This window comes from Ovis canadensis, chromosome 7 (genome assembly GCF_042477335.2).
Source record: "Ovis canadensis isolate MfBH-ARS-UI-01 breed Bighorn chromosome 7, ARS-UI_OviCan_v2, whole genome shotgun sequence".
NCBI classification, from domain to species: Eukaryota; Metazoa; Chordata; class Mammalia; order Artiodactyla; family Bovidae; genus Ovis; species Ovis canadensis.
Genome location: NC_091251.1, coordinates 110,839,900 through 110,855,073, shown reverse-complemented (window position 1 = coordinate 110,855,073; position 15,174 = coordinate 110,839,900). Strand labels below are relative to the sequence as shown.

The 15,174-nt window shown below is 37.0% G+C and overlaps 1 protein-coding gene across 3 annotated transcripts in view; it reads left to right on the top strand.

Annotated features, from left to right (window-relative positions):
* EML5 (EMAP like 5) overlaps positions 1 to 15,174 on the top strand; it is a 155,316-nt gene that overhangs the window by 30,208 nt on the left and 109,934 nt on the right. For all 3 annotated transcript variants that reach the window (XM_069597237.1, XM_069597235.1, XM_069597236.1), the window contains exons 3-7: positions 4,773 to 4,871; positions 6,664 to 6,732; positions 7,613 to 7,798; positions 10,540 to 10,675; positions 12,344 to 12,545. In XM_069597237.1, the coding sequence (XP_069453338.1) occupies positions 4,773 to 4,871; positions 6,664 to 6,732; positions 7,613 to 7,798; positions 10,540 to 10,675; positions 12,344 to 12,545 (692 nt within the window). The remainder of the gene's footprint in view (positions 1 to 4,772; positions 4,872 to 6,663; positions 6,733 to 7,612; positions 7,799 to 10,539; positions 10,676 to 12,343; positions 12,546 to 15,174) is intronic.

Here is a 15,174-nt window from a genome sequence, read left to right as displayed (position 1 = left end):
TGGAAAACTTTACTCACACCTGTGAGAAAGGACAATAAGGTACAAAATAATAGAAATCTAAGAGGGCAGTATTTGCTTGGTTGTTTCTATCTCCGACTCTGTGCGACCCCATAGACGGCAGTCCACCAGGCTCCTCTGTCCCTGGGATTCTCCAGGCAAGAACACTGGAGTGGGTTGCCATTCCTTCTCCAATGCATGAGAGTGAAAAGTGAAAGTGAAGTCGCTCAGTCATGTCCAATTCTTCACGACCCCATGGCTTGCGGCCCACCAGGCTCCTCCATCCGTGGGATTTTCCAGGCAAGAATACTGGAGTGGGGTGCCATCTGCGGTTAGGGAGGTTGATTTGGGCCATGCAGTGTTTATTAGAGCCACAGAGGAAGTGCTCCCAGGTCTACTTTGTCACTGCCTGTACAGAGCTAGATGCTCTGGGGCCCTGCTGAGGGTATGGGCGGGCTGCAGTCCATGGGGTTGAAAAGAGTCAGACACGACTGGTGACTGAGCGCAAATCCCATCCATGGGATTTTCCAGGCAAGAGTAGTGGGGTGGGCTGCCACTTCCTTTCTTCTCCAGGGCATCATCCCAACCCAGAGATCGAACCCAAGTCTCTGGCGTCTCCTGAGTTGGCAGGTGGATCCTTTGCCGCTCAGCCACCTGGGAAGCCTGGAGCTATAAGTTCACAGTGGTGGTTCACTGTGTGCAGTCAGCTTAGTCAGAGGGAAGGGGCACTGATGAGATGCCCACTGCCTTGCTGGCTGTCCCTTACTTTATACTTGTCTTATAAAACTTTAATCTTGACACAGTGTGCTATAGCAAGAGGTAGAGATCTTTGTTTTAGCTCAACATATGCAGGTACTCTCTAGTTCCCAAATACTAAGGACTCTTAAGAGGAACAAGTTGTCTCTTCTAGTTCACTTGAAATTTCTGCTACTGTGACTTGATGGAGAGCCAGATACAAACTGTATTCTGTGTCTTTTTATGTAAGTCATTCATTCTTTCCATTTGGGGACTTAAATAATAATTCTGCTTTGCAGAAACTTTCTAACTAGGTACTCAATTGCATTTTTCATTCAGATGGGGGAGCCTGGTGGGCTGCTGTCTATGGGTTCGCACAGAGTCGGACACGACTAAAGTGACTTAGCAGCTTAGCAGCAGCAAGCATATGCCAAGCACTCTTCTAACTTATCTATATGTGTTAATTCTCATATTAACCCTAAGGTTTTATTCTATTCTCCTCACTTAAGAGGAACCTAAGGTATAGAGAGGCTAAGTAATTGCTCAGATTACTTGCTACTGGGAATCCAGTCAGGGACAGAGATGGAACTGGCGTTTAAACCTGGGCAGACTCTGTGCTCTAAACCTGAGACCGGCAAAGCTGTCTATAACAAGTCAGTAAATATTTTAAGCTTGTGAGCATACGGTCTCTATCACAGCCACTCCAGCTCCGCGTTAGGATGAAAGCTGTCATAGACAGCTTATAAAGGAATAGGTGTGGCTGTGTTCCAGTAAAACTGTTTATTAAAACTGTTTATTAAAACAGGGTGCAAGTCCGAGGGTTGTAATTTTCTTACCTCTGCTTTTAAACCAGTGTAAGTATGTGTTGTGAGTTTGTCCCTGTGACTTTTTTTTTTAACCCTTCAGTTACTTAGAATTGTATTGATAGTTGCCAGATATTTGGAGAATTTTCTGTGTAACTTTCTGTTATTCTGATTGAATTTTGTCTTTGAATTATGTCAGAGAACATACTGTGTATTTTAATTATTTTAAATTTATTTAGGCGTATTTTGTAATTCAAACTTTTGCTGTCTTCCTGTGGGCTCCTGTGCACTTTAAAAATATGTATTCTGCTGTTTCTTTTTTTCCTTCTGTTTATTATGCTATTGTTGACATTTATTTTACAGCTTTCATTTTCATTCATTTTACATGCTCTGTAAACTCTGTAATAACTGTTATTATGTTTGCCTTAAACAGTTTTCAAAGAAAATTTAAAAAGTCTTTTTTATTTACCATTTGGGTACTCTTCATTCATATATGTAAATTAAGTCTCTCCTTGATATCATTTTCTTTCTGCCTGAAGAAATTTCCATTATCATATCTTATAGTGCAGCTTTGCTGATGATGGATTTTCTCAAAATAAAGTAAAAAAATATTTTGACCCAAGGTTTGAATATTTTTGGTAGGTATATAATTCTATGTTGATGTTTTTTTCCCCTTCAGCACTTTAGAGAGGCTATTAATTGTGATTTGATGTGCATAAAATCAGATGAGAAGCCTAGGGTAGTTTTTAAATCTTTGTTTCTGCACACCAAAATTGTCTCTTTTTTGACCACGGGTTCAACAGTTTGATGACCATGTGTGTTAATGTGTTTTTTCTGTGTGTGAGATTATTCTGCTTGAATCTTGACTATCTCAAATTTGTGGATTTGTTTTTTTTTTTTTAATCAAATGTAGGATGTTTTGTGGAGAAGGCAATGGCACCCTACTCCAGTACTCTTGCCTAGAAAATCCCATGGATGGAGGAGCCTGGTAGGCTGCAGTCCATGGCGTTGCAGTGAGTCAGACACGACTGAGCAACTTCCCTTTCACTTTTCATTTTCCTGCATTGGAGAAGGAAATGGCAACCCACTCCAGTGTTCTTGCCTGGAGAATCCCAGGGACGGGAGCCTGGTGGGCTGCCATCTATGGGTTCGCACAGAGTCAGACACGACTGAAGCGACTCAGCAGCAGCAGCAGTAGAGCAGCTTTTCTCTAGGACTCCTAGTTAAACTTCAGCACTCTGATGTGATGCTCCTGGAATCTCTGCCAAATACACACTGAATTCGAAGATGCATCCCCATTCTTGCTGTTGGGAGTCTGGAAACCCTGGCTCTCTGTATCTCTGGTAATTGTTTGGCTTTAGCTCCCCAGCAATTGTTCTTTTTTCAGAAGTGTTCTTTGCATGGCCTCGTGAATTTCACCCTGTGCACACAAAGATTGGTGTTCTCCGGGCACCTGTAGACAGATTTTCTAGAGTTCTTTCTCTGCCCGCAAACTGTAGCAATCCTGGCCTCTCTGAACTCCAGGCTCCATATTCTCAAATCAGCAAATCTTCTGGGCTCTATTTGGATTCCACCTTTCTGTGCTATAGTCTGTAAATCGCCTCCTAGATGAAGGCTAGGGCAACTGCAGAATAGACCTTATTTGCTTCCCCCTCATTCAGGGTTTATACTGCTTCACTTCCTATTAAAAATGTCCAAAAACACTTGTTTTATGTATTTTGTATGGTTTTCTAGTCGTTTATGGCAGGGGGGCAAGTTCAGACCCTGATACTCTCTCATGACTGAAACGTCATCTCTCATGTTTCTTAACCTCTGTCATACTTCCCATCTCACCATCCCCTTTTCAACTCTTTGTCTCTTCATCTCCCTCTCATCGCCTATGTAACTTCCACTGAGTTTTAAATCTTATTTAGTTTTCATTTCTAGAAATTCTGTTTGTATCCTTAAATTTGCTGGGATGCTTTTTGTAATCTTCCATTCTTTCCCCATATGAAGATATTTGGAAGGCTTAAATTTTTATTTCTCTGCTCACATAAGTAGAGATACTCTCTAGTTCCCAAATACCTACTCTGTGCACATAAGTAGAAAAATAAAATCTAAGGCTTCCAAATGTCTTCATATGGGGAAAGAATGGAAGATTACAAAGAGCATCCCAGCAAATTTAAGGAAGCAAACAGAATTTCTAGAAATGAAAAATAAACATAATTAAAAACTTCAATGTCTGATGCTTTTCAAGGTTGATTTTGCTGTTTTTAGTAGCTTGCTGATTCTCACTTATGGTCCCTTATTTCCTCTGGTTGTCGGGTATGAGGTTGTGTGTTTTATTTTTATTGAATTACTAATTGTAGGAATTCTTTGAGGGATGGATTACAGGATCAGTCCTCCACATAGAATTTGTATTTGCCTGTGCGCCATTGTTGAAAATGCTTAAAAACTCTGCAGTCTTTAGGACCACTCTGAATGAAAGTTTTCACTTGAAGGATTCACGATCAGTGTGGATTTAGACCCTCCAACCATGTGAAGGTCACTGTGGCCACACACTTTGAAGGAGGTTTTCTCCTCCATTGTGCATTGCTGCCCCGCTCTTTGAAAAGGGATGGTTTCTTGTTCTCTCTTACTCTGAGGAGTTCACTGCTTTAGCCAAAGGTCTGCGATTCAATTCCCTGCCTTGGGCAGGCCCTAAAGTTTATCTTCTATTCGTCTTCAGCCTGCAGAACAAAAATCAGGCTTCCCAGAGTTAGCTGATAACTTTAGAACTGAGTGGGCATAGGAGCTCTCCTACTTCTAGGATTCCCACAGAAAATCACTTTGGTTTTGTTCTCTCTTAATTCCTTGGTGGCTCAAAAGTGCATTTAAAGAAGATGTGTTTACATTTTATCTAGCAATTTTAGCTTTTAGCAGGAGGTGTATAATAGGGTGTTTTGTCAGTCCTGCTGGTAGGCTACAGTCCATGGGGTTGCAAGAGTCAGACATGACTTAGTGACTCTACCACCACCACCACCGTTAGAAATGGAAGTCTTTCTTCTGTTTCTTAATGGGAAAAGCTACACATATATCAAAATATTAATAAGATGAAACACATCCAGCCTTTCTGTGAGGTCTATAAAATATGTGTATAAGTTTTGATGTTTGTAATAGCCATGAGTAGTATTTGTTTGCCATTTATAATTTGGTTCATTTTGTATTTGTTTGCTTTTTTATTTCCCTTTCCCTCCGGACTTCTTAACCATAACTCAGCGCTTGGTTTCAGTTGGACTTGATTCAAAGAATGCAGTTTGCGTTTGGGACTGGAAAAGAGGGAAAATGTTATCTATGGCTCCAGGTCACACAGATAGAGTAAGTATTCTGCCTTGGAGTTTCTAAAGGGTATTGGGTGGGAAGAAGCCAGAGGAAGGTCAGGGGATTTTATGTTTCTGTGTTTTGTTATTGTTATTGTCAGTTGTTTGTATGTAATTAAAAATTTAAAGTATAGTTGAAAGTACTTATACAATTTTAGAATGCATATATGTGTTGTAATACTCAAAAACATAACTTGATATGTAGTTTTAGCATAAAACCTTTAATCCAGTGTTTGCTTCGGCAAAAATGATGAGTTTTAAGTTGTCGAGACCTAAATTAAAAAATTGAATGGGTCATGCCTAGGCTCTATTTATTATTTAGTTTGGTTTATCATTGATTTGTTATAAAAGTATTATAGTTAGAGTAAATAATATTGTGTGTGTAAATTTGAAATTATGTTAGAGACCTAGCATTTTTCACTTTGGAAACTTGTTAAAAATGTATTCCTTATTCCATGTTGTATGAAATTAACATAATGAATATATTATAGTCAGCTTTTTAATTAAATATTATAGTACTTTTATAAAAATACATCAAAAATTTTGTCATAAACTCTTAAAAATGTCTGATTTTTTTTGGTGTATAGTAAAATCCTAACCTGAACTAGCATAGGAGCTATAGTCATTGATTCTATTTGGGGCTAATCTATGAATCAGTAAAAGTTGTATACAAATTTTTGTATGCATTTATATTTTGGAAGATAAACTTGGTTTTGGCATATTCTCAGAGAGGTCTGTTATATGCAAACAATTTAGATAATTATTAGAGTGTTAGGTGCATTTTATTATACAGTTATATATTCTGACTTACTTAGATCAAAGCATTTCACACAGTACTTTGGACTTAATAAATAGACTGATTAAAAGTATTTTTAAAGGTTCTTTTAAAGGTACTTTAAAAAGTATTTTAAAGTATGTTTTTCATTTAATTTGTATTATGGTGAGTTGCTAAATGTTTATTTTTAAGATGTGTTCTTTCTTCATTGTCACTAAAAACTATCACTTTGGAAATTTTTGGAGGTGGTAGCATATTAGGTGATTATGCAGGCAGTTGTCAAAGAAACATGGTGAAGACTACCGTAGAGCAGTATTGTCTTTTCTGCTATAAAATTTTTTTTCAAATATTAAGTTTTCTTTTATTTATTGTTAAAGTTCATATTTCTAATGCATATTTTATTTCATTTTTTCTTGTTTGATTTAGTAACAAAGATTTGTTTGTTTATAACTTATGGAGTCTTAGAAGGAGATTTCCAAAATTTATACAGTAATGAAAATTTAAACAACGTAAAAAACTGGAAACAGAATTTTTACTGTGAAATAAATATTTGGATCCTTTATATAAGTAGTTCTGTGTGATAGAAAGCTGCAAAAATGTTCTCTTATTTTTATTTCTAGCTGCAAAAGTGTTAAGTGTATGTTCTGTTCATTATCTTTCCTCTGTAGAATTTATGCAGGTACCTGCCTCATGCCCTAGTTCTGTTGAATCATTCTTGTTATTTATAGACCAAAATTTTTTTTAAATTAAAAATAGAGGTGTTAATTCTCACTCCAGTAGTTGTTTCATATGGTTCATAGAAACTAAGAAATAGTTTTGTTTTGTTTTGCTACTTTATTTCTGATAGGATTTTTTAAATTTCTGATAGAAATGTAAAATTCTGATTTTTATTTATTGAGGAATATTGTTTTCTGATATGTAGACTTTTGGGCTATTTGGGCTTTTGGACAGGACTCTTAAATGATTCTCAGAATAAGTGTCTTAACAGTGAATCTGATATATATTTTTTTTACAGATATTTGATATTTCTTGGGATTTATACCAGCCAAATAAACTTGTCAGCTGTGGTGTAAAACATATCAAGGTACTGAAAGAGTCTTACTTATAATAGTCATGATTACTTATTCTCTGCTACCAAGCACACATCACACTGCAATTTACACACACACACACACACACACGTGCGCGCGTGTAAAATTAGAAGCCTCAAAGGACAAAAGATTGTGACTTATCCATTCAAATAGCTAATGAATGCTCTCATCAATGAAACTTAATGATATTTAAATTTAAAAGCTTCATGATCTCTGTGCATAAGTATAGCTTGTTCTCTTCCTTTCAGTAAGTCCCAATTTCAGTCTGTTATTTTCTTCTAAATCAGTGATTATCAACTTCGGCTGCATATTAAAATCATCTGGGGGAAATTAAAGCATAGTATACCCTAACTCCCACTGAGATGTACTGAGGGAGAATCTCTGGAGAGTGAAGCCCAGGTATTCAAATGATTCTGATGCTCAGCAGGAGTTAAGAACCGTTGTTCTAGAATCCAACTCAGTGCTCTGCTATAGAGTGACCACTGGACAGATGTGGCTCTTGAGCATTTGAAATACCAAGGTGACTAAAGAAATTAATATTAGCTTTGCTTTCATTGGTAACCTATTCCCAACTTTTTAATCTAAGTTTATGTAGTTTTTTTCTCCCAGAAAACTAAGGGAAATAGCATATTTTAAAAAATATTCCAGTTCAGCCCCCTTTATTCTTACAGTAAGGATCGAAACCAGTGGTTTATCTGCTGTGATGTAGCTAACGACCGCACTAGGTTAAGGAAGTGGACACTGAATGCTGTTGAATCATAAGGGAATTTCACGGGTGGTTTCTTGTCTCCCGTGCTGACATAGCATCAAAGTACTGGAAATATTTATATTATGAGCCTTCTGTGGTAATTTGATTATACTCTGTACTTTTAGTTCTGGAGTTTATGTGGAAATGCTCTGACCCCAAAACGAGGGGTCTTTGGGAAGACTGGTGACCTTCAGACCATCCTGTGCCTGGCCTGTGCAAGGGATGAATTAACATATTCTGGCGCACTCAATGGGGATATATATGTTTGGAAAGGAATCAATCTTATACGAACAATACAAGGAGCTCATACTGTAAGTATATTTAAATATTTTGAATACTTTTAGGTATTAATTACTTACTTCCTTGTCTTAGAATGAAAAGTTCCATAATAGCAGACATTCTAATCAATTCAGTTACTTGAAAACTGCTATTACAATTGAATTAATTTGTCTGTTTGTTTTCAAGATTTCAATGAAGAAACATTATGCAGTTAAACTAGTATAATTAGTATTTTGTTCAAACCATTGTTTTATTATGGTGTCCTTTTCATTATTGGAATAAAACTAGTGCTTTTGTGGCTAATTTACCAGTGGGAAATTTGGGGATAGTTCTAGAATAATATTAACTTTTCAATTTTAATATCATTGATTAAGTGAGTGACAAAGAAATTTTTGTACTTCATGAGATTTTCATATAATAAATTACCAAACCAGGAAAAAAGATCTCTTGTTAAAACCTTTTAGTGATTTTTCAGAAAGAATCTCACAGACGTAGAGAATGAACTTACAGGGGGAAGAATGAGAGAGGAGATAGTCAGGGAGTTGGGAAGGACATGTATACACTGCTGTGTTTAAAATGGGTAACCAAAAAAAATAAAAAAATAAAAAAAATGGGTAACCACCAGGACCTGCTGTGGCACATGGAACTCTGCTTAATGCTATGTGGCAACCTGAATGGGAGGGGAGTTTGGGGGAGAATGGATGCATGTCCTTTTGCTCTTCACCTGAAACTATCACAGCATTGTTAATCAGCTATACCCCAATACAAGATAAAATTTTAAAAAAAGAAAACCTTTCAGTGTTTTTTGATTTGGTCCTTTTAGCAGTTGGGTCCCTCACATAGTGAAGGGAACTAGGGGGCATAGAGCCGCCATATTGTTATCAGGAGCATCTCAAGTAGAAAAGCTATTAAACATATAAACATGAGAGCTTCCCAGGTGGCATAGTGGTAAAGAATCCACCTGCCAGTGCAGAATATACTAGAGACGTGGGTTCAGTCGCAGGGTCAGGAAGATCCCCTGGAGAAAGAAATGGCAACCTGCTCCAGTATTCTTGCCTGGGAAATCCCATGGACAGAAGAGTCTGGTGGACTACAGTCCATAGGGTTGCAAAGAGTCATACATGACTGAGCACACACACACATATTAATATGAATTGCTATTAAATATATAAAATATTTCGTGTTAAGTATACTTAAGAACTGCTTAGAGCAGGTATTGCTTTCAGCAAAATGTCTGAAGACCAGAAATAGCAGATTCTAGCGAAAAGTTGTGGCATTTCACATTTTGTACCATCAGTATAAAAATACCAGTTTGTTTCTCATAGTCATTAGCCCAGGACGTGATCACTATTGTAAATTTTTGCTTATCTTCTGGGTGAAAAATATTAACTGTTTGTTCTAATTTTCTTTCCCAGTTTGTTCCTCATAGTCATTAGCCCAGGACATGATCACTGTTATAAATTTTTGCTTATCTTCTAGGTGAAAAATATTAACTATTTGTTTTAATTTTCTTTCCCATCGATTTGTGAAATTTCTTATATTTACTGGCTACAGTTGACCCTTAAACAACGTAGGTTTGAACCTCAAGGGTCCACTTGTATGGGGATGATTTTCAGTGGTAAATACTGCATGTGTGCGTGTGTGCATGCACGCTTACGCTCAGTTGTGTGTTATCTTCCAGAGTTTGCCCAAGCCCATGTCCATTGAGTTGACGGTGCCATCCAACTATCTCCTCCTCTGTCCCCCTGTTCTCCCACCTTCAGTCTCTCCCAGCATCAGGGTCTCTTCCAGTGACTCGGCTCTTCACATATGTGACCCAAGTATTGGAGTTTCAGCTTCAGCATCAGTCCTTCCATTGAATATGCAGGATTGATTTCCTTTAGGGTTGACTGGTTTGATCTCCTTGTAGTCCAAAGGACTGTGAAGAGTCTTCTCCAACACTACAGTTCGAAAGCACCAGCTCTTTGGCTCTCAGCTTTCTTTATGGGCCAACTCTCACATCCACGCATGACTACTGGAGAAACCGTAGCTCTGTAGTACTACACAGTTTGTGGTTGGTTAGATTCACAGATACTGTGGAACTGCAGATATGGAGAAATCTTGGATGTGGAGGTTCACTTCTAAGTTATACTAGAATTTTTGACTCCACAAAACTCCTGCATTGTTCAAGGGTCAACTGTACTTGAATTTCCTTTTCTATTAATCGACTTTACTTATCCTTTGCTCTTTTTTTTGGTTATTGTTGTTGTTGGGTTTTATTTTGTTTATTTGTGTGTTAGTCATACACATTGACATATACATACACATTTTGACAGTCATACACATTGCAGATATTTCCCCAGTCTGTTTGTTTCTACTTATGATATCTTTTCTCATATGAAAAATTTAAAAATTTTCCTTTATGGCTTGTGGACAACTGCCATAAAGGTCTTTCACAGCCCAAAGTTCCATAAGTGTTCTTTTGACTCTTTTCTAACATATTTGTTTTATTTTTTAAAGTTAGAATTTTGTCTGTATATTTTGGTTTTGTCTGATTGATTTTTGTATATGTTATAGGTTTAACTTCATTTTCTCTTATATCATTAAATACCGCTTTGGTCACATATGAGTTCCTGTATGTACTTAGATCTGTTTCTGGATTATCATCTGTATCTTCTGATGCGTTTGACGGCTCTTTTGCTGTGTCGAGAAGTTTTATGTGGATTTCTACTGTCACATGTAGTGTATTTTCTTAAAAGCATATATTGTTAAATTATTTTATTCCCTCTTCTAGGCAGGAATTTTTAGCATGAATGCTTGTGAAGAAGGCTTTGCTACTGGTGGCAGAGATGGCTGTATTCGTCTTTGGGATTTAACTTTTAAACCAATTACTGTGATTGATCTCAGGGAAACAGACCAGGGGTACAAAGGTAATAGCAAAGCAGTTATCTCATTATTGGTAGATTCCAGCTAGACCAAGGGCTGCCTCTTTCTTTCAGTAAACTTAAAGCATGTTTATAAATATAAATGAGGCTTACGTTTGTTCCTTCATACTGGATACATTTAATTAAAATCCTTCTGCTAATGAGAAATTTTGCCTGAAGACTGTGTAAGTTTACTGTTATGACAAAGATTCCAGCTATAATGGGACCCACAGAGAGATGTGATAAGTACTTACTTTGGTAACCTTAAATTTTGGAAATATTTTGCTATTTGAATGCTGAATGTAACTTTAGCAAATAAACTGTTGAAAATAGTGTGTTGAGAGTTAGAGGAACTTTTGTTTAAGATTGTTTAAGTGCATGTATGTGTGTTTTTCCTCCATCCAAATTTGTCAGCAACCAGGATATAATTTTTTCTTTGGAGGATTTTTAAAAATTGATGTAATAAAACAGTCTTTCACTACAAAAGTAAACATATTACCCACTAGTGTTATAAGAGTAGGATTGGAAGTACACAGGTCTATATTTATGCCATATTTTAGTCAGTTATTAGACATGTGACCTTGGGCTGCATACCATCATCTGTAAAATGAGAAAAATAGCTCAGAGGATTAAATGAGCTAATATATGTAAAAATTTTAGAAGAGTGTCTGGTACATAATGATCATCCAATAAATGTTAGCTATTATATTGTTTTCATGAGTTTTGCTGAGCACTTTTGTACTGTAAAGTTTATAAAATAATTTGACACTTTTTCTTATTTGATTCTCATAACATTGTAAGTTACACAGTAGCTCATTGTTGACCATACTATCTAGATGAGGAAACTGAGGGAAATACCAGCTTTCCTGAGGTTGCAAAAAGGATTGTATACAGAAAAAGTATAAATCTTTCTTCTTAATGATTTTATGAGCACATTGAAGAAGTAAAATATAGACACATAAAAATCAGATTATTCTAAGAGAAAAATAAAACAATTCTATGGTAGTAGTTGGAGAAAGCAATGGCACCCCACTCACTGTTCTTGCCTGGCAAATCCCAGGGTCGGGGGAGCCTGGTGAGCTACCGTCTATGGGGTTGCACAGAGTCGGACACGACTGCAGCGACTTAGCAGCAGCAGCAGCAGCATGGTGGTAGTTATAGGCTTCCCTAGTGGCTCAGATGGTAAAGAATCCACCTGCAATGTGGGAGACGTGGGCTCAATCCCTGGGTTGGGAAGATCCCCTGGAGGAGGGCATGGCAACCTTTTGCAATATTCTTACCTGGAGAATCCCCATGGACAAAGGAGCCTGACGCACTACAGCCCATGGGGCTGCAGAGTTGAACACGACTGAGCGACTAAGCACATGAGGGTAGCCCCATGTGGATGGCATGCACTGTGTTAGAAGATGCTGACTGAGGAAGTAGTCGGGCTATGACTGATGTTGTCTAATGAGGAAGAAGAGCGTATGTCCTGAAGGATGGGTAGAAACTGGGTATATAAAAAGAAATGTTTCACATAGAAAACAATATGGATAAATTAAGAAAATGTGTGGGTCCAAGATTCCTTCTATCTTACACCTCAGGTATAAAAGATACAAAAATTAATAGGGGTTTAGGCAGATTAGCATTCTGTTATTACAGTACTAATCTTAAGTACAATTCCATTTTGACTAGGTTTGTCTGTGAGGAGTGTGTGTTGGCGAGGAGACCACATTCTAGTTGGAACACAGGATGGCGAAATTTTTGAAATTGTGGTTCATGAAAGAAACAAGCCTTTCCTAATTATGCAAGGGCATTGTGAAGGCGAGCTGTGGGCACTTGCTGTCCATCCTACTAAACCTTTGGCCGTGACTGGAAGCGATGACCGTTCAGTCAGGTGAGCAAATCACAGGGTAATTGCATAGGCTGTACTTTGTCCTTAGAGCAGCAGAAGAAAAACTTAAAAAAAACCTTAGTTTTAAATTTTATCAGCAACAAATGAACATAACGGGTGCCAACAGGGTATAGAATTAACAACTATTTATAAGATTTGGGTTTTTCTCTTAAAAGCCTAAGTTGGAGTTTGTTTCATATAAAAATATACAGAACTACCTCCTCTTTTAACAGCTGTATACTTTCCCCTGTGTACTGTAGTTTATTCAGCTAAACTGTCATTTGGTGGAAGTTTAGGTTCTTACAGTTTTGCACTTCTAAATGCAGTGCTTGCAGTGAATATCATTGTACCTTTGCCATTTAGTCCATGTGTAAATAAGAATATTTCTGTGATAAATTCTTATTTGTGCCAGAGTCCAGCTCCAGCAGCCAGGGATTCAACCTGAAGGGATGGGCGGTGTCGGCGAGAAACTGAGGCAGCCTCTCAGTTTTTTTGGCCTGACTGTTTATTTCAAGCTTATGATTCTCTTTTATACTTTTACAAAAGCATTAGATCAGAGGTTTGATATTTTTAGTTCCCATTGACCCAGATTTATTTCTCCAAAAATCATTGTTGCCCCTCAAAAGGAATTCCTTCCTCAGCAATTCTCTTATCTACTTTTTCTCATGTGTCCTTGTGCATACACTGTAACTCATGCTAATGTCTGGGCTGCATACCACATTCCTCAGTTTAATTCTTATCTTTCTAAGTCCTATTTGCCCCTAGTAGCCTAAGCTCACTATTTCTTAGAAAGGGCTTCTACCTAATAATATCTCTAAAGTCCCTAATTTCTATAAGCCATAGTAGAATATTGTAACATTACAGCAATCCTTAAATCTTTAGCTTCTATTTTAATTATTCCTAAGCCCTAAATTCAGCAAACTCCATTGCCATAAATACTTTTCTCACAAATGGGCTTCAGATAGCAATCCTTCCCATGGCCTCAAGCTGCGGCCTGTGTGCTCACCCTGGAACACTTGTTTGTAAAAGTTCTTGAACAAATGTCAGTGATTAACTTTATGAATTATTCTTTGAGCACAGCTGCAGAAGGCTTTATGCCTTCTCATGCTCCTCTCAAAAAAAATAAGCACCTTAAGATTCTCTTCAGTCAACTTAACTGAGGAAAGGAAAAAACAAGTCAGAATCACAAAACCTAACTCCTTCATTCCGGGTCCGTGCCTACGGAACAAAGGGAGGGGGTTTAGGGCCGTGCCTCTATTTTGTCAGTAATGCCTAATGCGGCTCCTGACATATTAGTGTTCAAAAGATACATTCATTTTAAATTTTAATGAATAGTGCCTTACACAGAGGCAATAACAATTTACACACCTATCAGCAATGTGTGACAGAGCCTTTTCTCTCACACTCTTGCCAGCACTAATCACCCCGAACTGTGACAAATGATACCTTGTTATGTTTTAAAAATACGCTTTTCTCTCATATTGAGGGATCTTGAGTATGTTTTCGTATGTTTAGAGGACATTTATATTTCCTTTTCTTTGACTTGTTTGTTTAAGCTCTTTGCATGTTTTCTCTTAGTTCATTGGTCTTTTTCTAATTATTTTACTGTAGGGTCTAATACCTGTCTATATATGAAAGCAGCAATTAGCCTTTTGTCTATGACAGTAGTTTTTAAAGTGTGATTCCTAGACCAGCAGCATCAACATTACAAGGGAACTAGTAAGCAATGCAAATTTATCATGCCTTATACAGGACCTTGTATAAGGAATCCACCAATTTAGGATTTTCTAGACACTAAAGTTTGAGAAGCACTGATCAGTGATATCAGTTGAGATACTTTTCCTACTTTGATTTTGTCTTTTGTCCCCATTTCATCTGTATTAATATTTCCATTTGTATCTCTGAAAGATAACTCTAAACACCACCACAATACTGTTATCACTGTATTCCTTTTGCTTCTTAGAATTAGACTTATAATAAGGTCCATTTATTGCCATTGTTAATATGTCCTTTAAATCTCTTTTATTCTATAGCTTCCCTTCTTCCCTTTTTGATTTTTCTCTTTACGTTTATTTGTTGAAGAAACTTAATATTTGCCCTCTAGAGTTCTCCACATTCTGGATTTGAATACCTATAGTATATTTTAATGCATTCCCTCTTCCCTGTATTCTGCAAACTGATAGTTAGATCTAGAGTTTGATGAGATGCAGCTAGGAATTTTCACTCAGAATATTTCCTAGGTAGTAATGTGTGTCCTTGTTTAATGGTAATATGTAGTCTCCTTTTTGCCATATTTGCAGCCATTGATGGTTGTTATCTAGATCAGTACTTCTCAAACTTTTAAAAAATTGTTGCTCTCCTAATGAGACTTTTAGGACATTGCTCCCCCTAATTGCGCTCCTTCCCTATAAAATTTTAGTACCACAAAAAATTATATGTATGAATGTATATGTTATTGAGTTTCAAGTAGTGATATTCTAACTCTATCATTCATTATTCATTTTTTAGCTACCATGTTTGTATAAAAAGAATTTCTCCTCATTAACTGTTTGATTATCCTAGATAAAATTTGCACAGGATAAGCAGAAAAGTACATAATTCTTTAATATTTACAAGTAAAAAATACTTGGTT